The sequence below is a fragment of the Oncorhynchus nerka genome, linkage group LG10 (assembly GCF_034236695.1).
Source record: "Oncorhynchus nerka isolate Pitt River linkage group LG10, Oner_Uvic_2.0, whole genome shotgun sequence".
In the NCBI taxonomy this organism is placed as follows: Eukaryota; Metazoa; Chordata; class Actinopteri; order Salmoniformes; family Salmonidae; genus Oncorhynchus; species Oncorhynchus nerka.
In genome coordinates, this window is record NC_088405.1 from 52,461,463 (window position 1) to 52,473,892 (window position 12,430).

At 40.5% G+C, this 12,430-nt stretch overlaps 1 protein-coding gene across 1 annotated transcript; it reads left to right on the plus strand.

The window, feature by feature from the left end:
- LOC115135530 (matrin-3-like) lies at positions 1-9,243 on the plus strand. Its single transcript, XM_065023534.1, is given in 22 exon segments — positions 1-141; positions 850-1,397; positions 1,703-1,764; positions 1,899-1,937; positions 2,042-2,142; positions 2,252-2,295; positions 2,611-2,727; positions 3,187-3,312; positions 3,412-3,487; positions 3,490-3,575; positions 3,804-3,928; positions 4,025-4,523; positions 6,384-6,471; positions 6,618-6,643; positions 6,760-6,888; positions 7,117-7,239; positions 7,385-7,513; positions 7,590-7,717; positions 7,981-8,095; positions 8,343-8,478; positions 8,611-8,732; positions 8,990-9,243. Coding segments are annotated over 21 exon segments (2,814 nt in total). The 5' UTR covers positions 1-141; positions 850-881; the 3' UTR covers positions 9,017-9,243.
- Positions 9,244-12,430: the final 3,187 nt, after the last annotated feature.

A 12,430-nucleotide genomic window follows, 5' to 3' on the forward strand; every position in this document is an offset into this window, starting at 1 on the left:
GGGGACTTTTATTCTGAAATTCCGCTAAGGGAATAAGCTATTGTTTTCATGTCGCTGGTAGATGGATAAATTATAAATATAGTTGGTCAGACTGTAGCCACTAAATTTAACGAAATACCCAGAAAGGAAGCTTCTTGAAAGGTATGTTTTACAGCATTCACAATGTGCATTCCATGTAGTAGTGGAACTGTATGCGTAAACATTCAACCCGAAACTATCTGTCTGTGTTTACTAGAAAGCTATGGTTAGCTTCTTGCTAGCTAGCTTCCTGGCTGTGGTCAGCAAGGCAGCATTCTCCAACGGTGCGTGCGGCTAGCCAACAATAATGCAGTAACTTTAGAGCTACATGGTACTTGCTTGCTAATATTTTTTTCATCGGGTTGAGATGATATTTGGCTTAATTTAGCAGAGCTAAATATGTGTAGCTAGCTAGTTAACAACAACTGGCTGTTGTGCTGAAGCCCCCTCCAATTTAACTAGCTACTGTAGCAAATGACTAGCTACCCACAGCAAATGAAGACCAGCTAGAGAGCCATTGAAGATGATACCTTTTCAGTTTACTTTTTTTCAGAATACTTTCTTCCTAATGCTCATTTGTAGGGCCTACACGTTTTACCCAACCACATTGATGTAGCTAGACATGTTCAGGGTTTCCCAAACTCGGTGCACGCTTTTTTGTTTTTGCTGTATTCCTACACAGATGATTCAATTAATCAACTAAGCATAACGTTTTGATCATTTGAATCTGCTGTCTAGTGTTAGGGCAAAAACCAAGATGTGCACCCCTTGGGTCCTGAGGACCAAGTTTGGGAAACTCCTTTAGAACACCTTTCCCCCCCCCAATTTCAGAATAAACTTCTCTGTGCCCTGGATGTTTGAGGATGGAGGGCAGTGAGGGAAACAGCTCTGCACACCAAGGATCTGGTGATGGAGCTATGAATTTATATGCCACTCTGGGGCTCTCTCCAGAAGACGTGGATGCTCTGGCCCAGATTCCAGAGAACGAGATCAGTGTGGAGACGTTGCCTTATCTGATAATGCAACTGAAGGCCAATCGAGCCAAGCAAGAGGAGCAGGGAGAGGCCTCCCCAGAGAGAGACAGCCGGCAGGAGGATACAGATGATGGAGTCCTTGGCAAACAGGACAGTCCGCCTGCAGTACCTCTCCGGTCAAACAGCCATTGTGACACTGACTATAGGAGAGTGGAGATTCACAGTAGACCAGAGCGGCGGACTGAGACGAGAGATTCCCGTCACAATTGGTCCTCAAGGGAAAAACCATCCGAGACCCAGCAAAGGTTACCTTTCTCCTATCAAGTGGATGATTTTCATGGAGTTTTGCCCAAGGTTTACCCACACACATGCTCTCTATGCTTATGCATGTTGAATTCTACTAAGGTAAGCTTTGTTATATTCCAATACTCTTGCTTTTGTACTGTGTATCTATGTAATTTAAATCAACACTCTTATACTTATAAAGCCCTTTTTACATCAGATGTCAAAGTGCTATACAGAAGCCCAGCCTAAAACCCCAAACAGAAAGCAATGCAAATGTAGAAGCATGGTGGCTAGAAAAAACTCCCTAGAAAGGCTGGAACCTTGGAATAAATCTACAGAGGAACCAGGCTCTGAGGGGTGGCCAGTCCTCTTCTGGCTGTGCTGGCATTCATTTAACAGGTTTAATGAGTTCGCTTTTTTCACAGGAATGGAAGGATCATGTCAATGGATTAAGCCACGTGGAGGGCTGTCGAGAACTCCTGCGTCTGTAAGTGTTAACATGCAACGTAAAACAGTTAGAGAATGGACTGATACAGGTCACAATCAATTGATATATTTCCTATTACCTGGTTTTTGTTCCAATTAGTTTTTTTTTTATTTAAATTTAATTTAATTTTACAGATATCCAGATTGGAAAAGACCTAATACCCGGAAGGAAATGTGAGGGGAATGAAATTAAGCTTCATGTTGAAAACAGGCATGTCATGATGTAAAATCATTAGCTGTTCCTTTTCTTACTTAGCACTGTTTACGTTATCTTCCAGGTCCAACTCCATCCCAAGTAGAAATGCTATTTCACCGTCCAGGAGAACGTCACGTCCTGCTATGCCGTACAAGAGACAACATAGCTCAGACCATGTAGGAGGTGATAACACCAGTCCCATTCCAAAGTCAAGTTTGATCCAGACCAAATAAGGCCCAATTGCAAACCACTTGAAAATAAATACTATCTCCTTTCATGTTTTCATCTTTAGGTGAAGTCTGGTCTGCTCCAGAAAGACACTATTTGAAGCCCAAGGTAATGATGCCCCTTTTGTGGTGATGTTTTCTTATAAATAGATTATTTGGTGTGGCTGGTAGCCTAGTGGTTAGAGCGTTGTGCCAGTAACCGGAAGGTTGCTGGATCGAATCCCCAAGCTGACAAGGTGAAAATCTGTCATTCTGCCCCTGAATAAGGCAGTTAACCCAATGTTCCCAAGTAGGCTGTCATTGTAAATAAGAATTTGTTCTGACTTGCCTAGTAAATATGATTTTAAATATATCATTAACTTATGATGGAGTTAATTTGCTTAAAGCTACATGCTTGAATGTGTGATTATATATTTTGCTTTAGGTTGGCACAAAGGTGGTGGTTACAAAATTTCCCCTTGGCTCTGTTTGTGTTGAAGACTTGATGACTTTGGCCAAGCCATTCGGCACGGTTGTAAAACATCTGGTGTTCCCCTGCAAGGTAAATTACACATTGATAAAAAAAGAGGAATAAGCACTCAACCCTTAAAGATCCACTATTCAGAAATCACTGCACCATTTCATGGTTGCAAAAATTCAAATAGTTTGCCTAATTTCAGTTTTTGACAAAACAAGCAACTCTACTGTAGAGAATAGTTGTACCATCTAAACTGCAGTGAAATATCTTTTCAATAACTAAATATTGTATTTTCAGCTGTGTACAAAACTGAAAGAAAGATTAAACTTAAGCATGGGAAGCATAGCAATGGGGCACATAGTCTAAGAAGCAGTAGATATGTTCTATCTTTCAATGAGAATGACAGCTATAACTAATTTCTATATGAATTTGGTTGGGTCGCCCAAAAGGTTACATGTTGCAGCTTTAACATTCTCTCTCTAAAAAAGTTACATCTGTAGTTGAATGTCTATTGGATGATTCAGTGTTGTCTTTTTGTTACAGGGATTCCTGGAGTTTGATTCTCACAAAGAGGCAGTCAATATGGTGAATCACTTCAGTGAAAAGCAAGCATTTGTGAAGGGAAATAAGTTGACTCTGTACCTGTCACCGATGGTGTGCAGTATTCATGTAAGTGCATCTGTCTGTTAAAAGTTTGAGATAATGATAATAATTAATACAGAAGTATTAATCACAGAGATCCCAGTATGAGCATGTTTTTTCCTTTAGCCGCCAAGGTTGAATGAACCACCAGAAAAACGGCAGACCAAACAAGTTACCAATACAGTGGTTTGTTTTTCCCACCTACCCCTGGGAAGGAAAGAGAATCTGAGATTCTTGATCTCGCCAAGATGTTTGGGGATGTGCGGCATTCAACATTTTCAAGTGATCAGGTAAGGTTTGAGCAATATGGAATTAAAGTGTGATCAATCAAATTCTGCAAATCGCTCTGGTGATCTCAAATAGACAAGAGTTCTTAACAGTAACAATGCAGTGTATCTATTTTAAATTGAGAATAGCATGGGATTGTATGACTAGAATAGATCAATTCAACACAAACCTCCCATTATGCAGTACCTTCTCTAGCTTCGTCTAATGAATCCTCCCTTATTCATCTGCAGGCCCTGATTGAGATGGTAGATTGGAAGGATGCTGACATTATGGTGAAGTACTACCACTCCAACCCCCTCAAGATCAATGGAAAGAGTGTCAAAGTATACTTGTCATCGTCACTGAAGCGCCTGAGGTAAGTAAGACTGGGGCAATGTCGACCAATTTTTCTGTGGGACTCATCAGGAAGTATGTCTCAGGGAAGTTTACCTCAATGGTTTTTGCCTTGTAGAGAAAGTCCTGACTCCACCACATCCAGAAGAGCGGATTCCAGTAAAGGCCGCAGCAGCAGACACAAGAGCGAGGAGACTAGCAAGACCTCAAACTCCACAAACAAAGAGAAACCCAGTACAGGCAAACAACCTGCTGAGAAAGTGATGGAACAAGGAGAAGGTCAACAAAGCACCTCAGAAGAGGTCAAGCAGGACATCAAGGAGGAGGACTTTGATTTGGAAAACAAAGATCTAGATGGAAAGGGCATCCAGGTGGAACCTGAACAATGCTTGTCAGATGATGAGGTTGGTGCTGGTGTTGCAACTAAAAACCCTGCTTCTTCCAAAAGTGCTTCTCTGGTGGCTGATTCTAAAGATAAGGGGGAACACGAAATCTCAGAACTTTTGGCAGACGATACCTTGGAGGATTGTGACATCAAGGCCGCCGATGATCCAGCTCTGTGTGATGCTGACGTCTCAATGGAGAACATGGTGGAACAGGAGAGCTTTCAAGAAGATGTAAGAAATTCTTGTCATTCATATTTGTGACCGGAACCAACAAAAGGCATATTGTTCCCAGAATTGAAAATAAGTTTGTCAAGTAACCAAGATGTGGGTTCCTAGCAATGGCTTCTTAAAGCATGTGTGCTTCAACTTGATTGAAGTTCTGGGAGCATTCCTGAGAATGTAGTTTGGTTGAGTGAGATCCTCCACTGATCAGTTGAAACAGATGTGGCCATCTATTGCCTAGAACCACTGAAATCTGGCAGAAGTTTCAGTGGCAAATAAAATGTATCTGACACTTCAGATTGAACCTCGTCAATCTAGACAAACAGTCAAGATGTTTTCTGTGACTCATGTCAGCAATGCCCGGTTTGACTCATGGCTTGTTGGAATATTGAGTTTGCTTGATACCATAGCCTGCTATTTTTTACAGTGCCTTCAGAAAGTATTCATGCACCTTGAACTATTCCACATTTTGTTGTTAGTCTGAATTTAAAATGTATTACATTGTCTCACACATCTACACACAATACGCATTATGACAAAGTGAAAACATGTTTTATAAATCTTTGCAAATGTACTGAAAGTAAGTACAGATATTGAATTTGCATTGGTATTCACACCCAAGTCCATATGTATTAGAATCACATTTGGCAGCGACTACAGCTGTGAGTCTTTCTGGGTAAGTCTAAGAGCTTTTCACACCTGGATTGTACAACATTTACACATTCTTTCATCTCCGTCAAGTAGGTTGTTGATCATTGCTAGACAGACATTTTCAAGTCTTGCCATAGATTTTCAAAATTGTAACTAGGCCACTCAGGAACATTCAATGTCGTCTTGGTAAGCAACTCCAGTGTATATTTGGCCTTGTGTTTTAGGTTATTGGCCTGCTGAAAGATGATTTCCCATCTACCAATTGGAGCCCTTATTTGCGAGGCATTGGAAGACCTCCATGGTCTTTGTTTGAAATTCACTGCTTGACTGAGGGACCTTACTATTATCTGTGTGTAGTACAGAGAATGGGTAGTCATTCAAAAATCATTTTAATCACTTATTGCATACATGCAACTTTTGACTTGTTAAGCACATTTCTACTCCTGAACTTATTTAGGCTTATTGGACTCACTGGACTCAAGACACTTAAACTTCTCATTTTTAATTCATGTCAAAACTTTTAAAAGTATAATTCCACTTTGACATGGGGTATTGTGTGTATGCCAGTGACACACACTCTAAATGTAATCCGTTTTAAATTCAGGCTAACACAACAATGGATAAAGTCTAGGGGTGTGAATACTTTCTGAAGGCACTGTATGTAGGCAATGTGATTTGCTCAGGGGCTATTAATTCCATCAGTTTTATGAGTGCCCTACAAATCAGATGGAGATCAGCTTTGAAGCATCTCCTTACGTTCCATGGTTTAATATCAAAGGTTATAGAGCCATCTCTGTACACGCTCCAATTGTTTCCAGAAAACCTAGACTGACCGTAGTAATCCAGAACAGGCACTTAATCGCTCAAGTCAGCCAAACATTGTAGATGTATGGATCAGTAGACATGCCTATTTGTTCAGCCCTAACATGGTAAAAACCTGGACTGACCAAGAGGTTTGAGCATATTTAAGATGTCAATGTAATTTGTAATAGTGCAGCAACAGAGTTCACTTCCTAGCTTTGAGACATGGATCTATATCATAGTTCAAGACTATTGAATACAATTTTACATACTTTTATGTTCATTGTTTGAGCAGCTTTTTACAGTTTCCCATTGCAACAAGTATTTGTCATGAGATAAGATATGGTTCTAGTGCAGCACTGTGGACCTTAACTCAAATGCTTTAACTTATTGATGTTGTGGACTTATTTCCAACAGGACAATATGGATGACATGGATTTCCCTGAGAATATGGATGACTTTGTTACATTAGATGAACTTGACGACAGTACTGGAGGGACACACCGCTGGGTAAGCAATGAATGATGAAAAATGTTATTACTTGGCAGCAATGGACATAATTATTATGCCTGTTTAGCCAGTGTGGATAACACATTAAGAAAATAATCTGCAGCTCATAATTTTATAGTTATAATTACTTTTTGTTTTTATTTGCAGAGTCAAAGGGTGCTTCATGGGTTGGTATTCCTCAAATGATCATTTAGAAACGTGTAGTTGGAATGTGTCAAGTGTAGAAAAGTAGTTTTATCCAACATTATTGATAGTAGGTTGCGCAGTAAAATTGTTTCTACAGGATGGAAAAGTTGTCCATATTAGCCCAATTAGAAAGGGCTATGGAAACATGGCGGTGGCCCTATTGAAACTGGCAGAGCGAGCAAACGTGAAAGTTGTCGACCATGCCATATCCTTCCTCAGAAAGGAGGTATGTTCATAATTATGTTACTTGCAGATCAGTGTATTTCTTTTGTATGGTACTTAACATTATTTCCATCCCATGAAGAAAACTAGATGTCATAGCAACAGTGGTGAATAACAATTTGATATTCATGCATTTTGGCATACAGAGAGGAATTTATTTACTCAACCCCTGATTTGTGCAAGCATTTAATGTCCTAGTGTGTATGACATTGAGCATTTCCTATATTTTCAGGCATGGTTAGAGCTTGAAACTACCGAGGAAGTACGTGAAATGGTGAAATTCTACAAAGGAAAAGGACAGTTGTTGAGGAAACCAGTCAGTGTTAGCATGTGCTTTTCACAGAAAAAGTTGGAGGTGGGTTTGGTGTATCTATGCTGTACACATTATGCATCTGATGAGAGAATTTAGTTATTAACTAAACTACACCTAGTATAGAGTCAATATTTGTAACACAAAGATGTGTATTATGTGTAATGTGACTTTGTTTCTGTCAATGTAGAGGCCTAGTGGGAGATCCATCTACATTTGTATGCTTCCACTCCAGAAGTACTCTGACGTCTCTCTTTTACGACTTGCCCAGCCTTTCGGGAAAATCATTGGCTATAATTTGAACTGGCATCATGGAAAGGTAGTTTCACCGGCCCTTTTTTTAGGGGGGGGGTTCTGATAATAAAGGACTTTCACTTGGATGTTTTTTCTTTCAGTGTTATATCCAGTTGGAGAGCGTGGAAGCCGCTCAGAAAATGGTGAAGTACTTCCAACGTCCACACAAGTTCTACGGGACCCTGTTAAGGGTCAGTTTGTGCAAAAAGGGAGACTCACTAATATACTGGTAAATAATTTTCAATGACCCTTAACAATATGTAATAGAGTAGATGATGGAAATTATAGTTAGACTAAATGGAATTTGAAGAATGCTAGTATGCAGTCCATGTTCACTACCAGTTCAATTGATTGGAATCTATTGGAAGAATATACAGCCAATTAAATAATCTGAGAAAGAATGTTGTTAAACTGGAATGTATGAGTGATGCATCTAAGTACACTTTCATGATCTAGTACTGCGTGACATTGTATTCTTCTCTTCTGATACAGGAAGCCACCAGTCAAATATGAGCTGTGGTTGGCTGGTCAGAACAACAGAAGATCAAGAGATCATCAAGGAGATGAAAATACTAATGGCCAGTCAACCAAAAGCCCCTATCCAGAGGTGAAAGATGGTTATTTGCTGTTTTTGTTTCCTTAATTTGAACAAGGTGAAAGATAGTTAATATGTAAATATTCAGCTATCAAGGCAATCGTTTATAAAAAATTTGCATGCCCGTGAACAATCCTTTTACAGTTACCGGTCAGTCAATCCACGTAACACCGAGAAGAGTGAAGATATTTATTGGTGTTGGTCTCTCAGGCTAAGTAGAACGAATGAGTGAAAGACATGATTGTTTTTGTATGGCCAGGATGTCCAGAGCCCTGTGTCTGACAGTGAGCGGGTCTGTGGGGACCCTGAGGGTGAGGAAGCCAGTGGTGTGGAAGCTATCCCAGAGAAGAAGCAGGAGGAACCTCTGGGTCCTTATCAACCTGACAACCCTGTTGGTAAGATGCTAGAGAAACTGACTTGTGTTTTTGTGGCTGCCTATTTTTATTATCAGGTGTGACAGGGATCTGCTTAAGGGCTTTTAGTGCCATATTGTGATAACAACCCTTTCGACCTCATTTTACTTGCAGGGTTAGATTATCTGGTGCCAAGGACTGGATTCTTCTGCAAGCTGTGCAACATCTTCTACACCAATGAGGAAACAGCCAAATCAGTCCACTGTAGCAGTGAGGAACATTATCTGAACCTTAAGGTAATTCTCAACTATGACAAGAGTCAGTCTTATGAATCATACTTTGTGGTGTATTTGTAAGACAATGTTTTTGACCTTGGAGGCCAGAATACATTCAACATTTCTCAAACCTTGTTTACTCTAGTTGAAGCTAGTTGAATCTCAACCAAATGGAAAGATGTGGGACTTTTTAGGGGATCGGTTTTAACTGGAGTTCTTGGTTATGGGTTAATTTAGATAATGCATTGAAAATGTACACTGATTTTATTTTCTTTCAGAGAAAGATGGACATAGATCTCGGCTGATTGAGAGGATTGTCGTCCACCTGTGGTCTTCCCAGAGGAAGGCCGTTTTAGTATAAACGTTTCTGTCCAGTTTGTTTAACATTCCAGTCTCTTCTGTTACTGTTGACAACAGTTACCCATTTGAAATCAATTAATGCAGCCTATTTACAAAATGTAGTCCCCTTCTGTGGTTATGAATAGTACCTGGATTTAGTTTCCTCTTATTGAATAAACAAACTTTTGACTTATTCTTTTACTTCTGGAAAGCACCTTTTTCACCTTAAGGCAAACATTTACTCTGAACCTACTGACCTTTAACATATTTGACAGAGGCCTATGGTTGTTTTAATGGTCAACTGTCATTTATCAAGGACATGTGGACAGGATTGGCTGGAACTACATCCCAGAATTTGCCATAACCCAGAGAACCATCTGGTTCTTGACTGTGACAGCAGAGCTGGTTAAGAAGATTCACCCAGTCTGTGGCAAGGAGCAGCACATCGCTTGAGGAAAGTTCTTGTCTGAGCCTTGCCACTAAGTTTTCAGTTCAACCTATAGAAAACACATAAGCCTATCATACATCATTAGATCAGGCATGTGGTCACCTCCAATAATGAGGAGATATGGAGCCTTGTTAATGTTTTATAACATGTTTGTTATTCACAGTTAGCTAGTTTAATACAAAATCATGGAAATTAGGGGGGAAAGGATCAGGAATACATCCATTTCAATCTGCTCAGATGTACTAAAATCAACTGTGTCTCATGCATTGTTAATGTAAGAACTATATATGTCATTCACAATACTGTATGCAAAAAAAGGAGGAAGGAGGAAATTAAGTTGAGTAAGATAGATGACTGATTCTTACCCCAATTGTTTTTCCTTTCCCCACTAAGCTCCTGCACTTCTTTGAGGAGCAATGGAAGTTCTACAAAACATAATTGTTAGATATCGTAATAATAATATATAGTAATTTTCAACTGGGCAACACATTGCATTTGGGAGAAAACGATAAATAAATGAAAGACAATGGTAGTGCATCAGGCTACAATAAAATGTGACGAAATTATATTAATTAATCACACTAGTCAATCAAGATGAAGCGCTACATGTGCCTGACTAGGCTACTCTTATGCAATTCTAAATAGCCAAAATTGTTACTAAAAAAAAACATTTATCATGTCATTCTCAACATATCCCTAACAGCAAGTTACAATGTTTCCCTTTATTTACACTCTGAACGTTCGTTGAGTCGTCTGTCGCCATGACTACGACAGGCTAACGGAGTTTTATAAATTAATTAAACTATGAAAACGTCAGAAAAACAGAAATCATTAAACTCCGCTTAACTTGGTGTTCTATGTCATATGCTTTATAACTGCCTTACCGTGAAGATAAGATTAAACATAATTCGTTTATCTGGTGCTTCAGTTTTCAGTAGGCTCTCATTCAACTTCACTAAGCAGGCAGGCTAGCGTGATAGCCACTGTGCACGTGAAGCAACCACTCGAGTGAAAGGCTCCCTCTGCGGGCAGAAACAAGCACACCCCTTGATAATACATGATTACAAATGACAAAAGATTAGGCTACCATATCTCACATTCTCCCACATTTCTGGTTGGCAACACAGGGAACCCAAACATGAGCACATTTATTTTTACTACCAACACAAAGTATTACCCCTTTTTCACAGCAACCATTTCCCTTTTTCTTTAATGTTACAGACAAACTAGGGCCAACAATAGTAGTCTAATGCTTCTGACTTTATGTAGCACTCCAATATGGTATACTTCTGCTGGGCAGGATACATTTAGTCCTGTGTACTGGGTAGTGCTGCTACTCCCACCTCTACCTCTTCCTATTCTCAGCTCATTCCAGAGAGGATTTGCTTGTTTAGAGCTCTATGTTAGAGTGTAAAAGCTCAGAAGTATACCAACAGCTATTCAATAGCTTGAAGTAGCTAGCCTCTCCACTTGGGAGCTCTGCTGTCTCCCCACTCGGTTTGCCTTGTGCCATTGTCAGGATAATTCTATACTCCTGTTCATTTACCAATTAAATTATGTTACCCTCAGTCTGTTATATCAGGATTCGTGAGATACTGATAGAAACGAAAACAGACAGAGGCCCAGTCTACCAAAGTTAAATGTTTATTCACGGGAACGTTCTGACGTGTACAGTACAGGACCTTCAATTTATAGCGACACACATACTTCCACACCAACCATCAAATCCGCCCGCCAATAGAGCCTAGGGGAGTACGTCAGAATAGTGTCTTCCTACCCTCCCCTAAGATAGGGAGAGACCTGGGACTGGGAAGTGTCCCAGCCAAGGTCTCCCCGGATCTGGCTCAGACAGATAGTCTGTTCTCAAAACACTAGACACATTGTTCCCAAACGTTGATTCTGACTAAAACCACACACAGTATTATAATCTAATCATCAAATGAGTCCAACACTTACACACATGTATTATAATAATCTAATGATTCAAATTAATTTCATACACATGGTATCAGACCTATGGTTTCAGGACTGTAACATTCTAATCATTTATTAAATCACATTTCCTTATCAGCCATCTTGTTTGGGTTTTGTCCATGTTTTAATTACTTGTGACAGTGTACCAACCTGGGCAATACTCAGATTGGTCAACCAGTATTGCGGGGCTGAGGGTTTGTCCTAGTTGTTGTGTCTTGTCTCTCCACCAGAACCGTCCCGGTTAGCATTCGGTCTCAGGGACCGTGCCTAACACTGCAAGCTCAGGAGTCTGTGTATGTTTCACTCCAGCAGACTTGCAGTTTTCCCCAGAGAGTGAGTCAAGTGTCACAAGCCGCACCACACTTATCTCTCACAGGGCGCAGCCATCTTGCCTAGACTCATGTGTTCCACGGTGAATAAGCTATGCAGTAGCTAGCTTAACAAGAGCAGACCACTGCAGGACTAAGCACACTCCTTATATCCTGCCAACACTCCCACGTATAGTAGAATAAACTATAACATGGCAGGAGTTACAGTTGACCCACACTATAAGCTAAGATTGAGTTAGCGTGTGAGTTTGTGTGCTCTGCCCTTCCCCCGCGATCAGGCAGTTGTAGCTTCTAATGTGCTAGTGATGGTTATTTAACAGTCTGATGGCCTCATCTCCTTTGTTTTGTTGACATTGGGTAAGAGTTTATTTCCCTGGCACCACACTCCCAGGGCCCTCACCTCCTCCCTGTAGGCTGTCTCGTCATTGTTGGTAATCAGGCCTACTACTGTTGTGATGTCTGCATACTTGATGATTGAGTTGGAGGCTTGCGTGGCCACACAGCCATGGGTGAACAGAGAGTACAGGAGGGGGCTGAGAATGCATCCATGAGAGGCCCCAGTGTTGAGGATCAGCGAAGTGGAGGTGTTGTTTCCTACCTTCACCACCTGGGGTCGGCCTGTCTTTAAG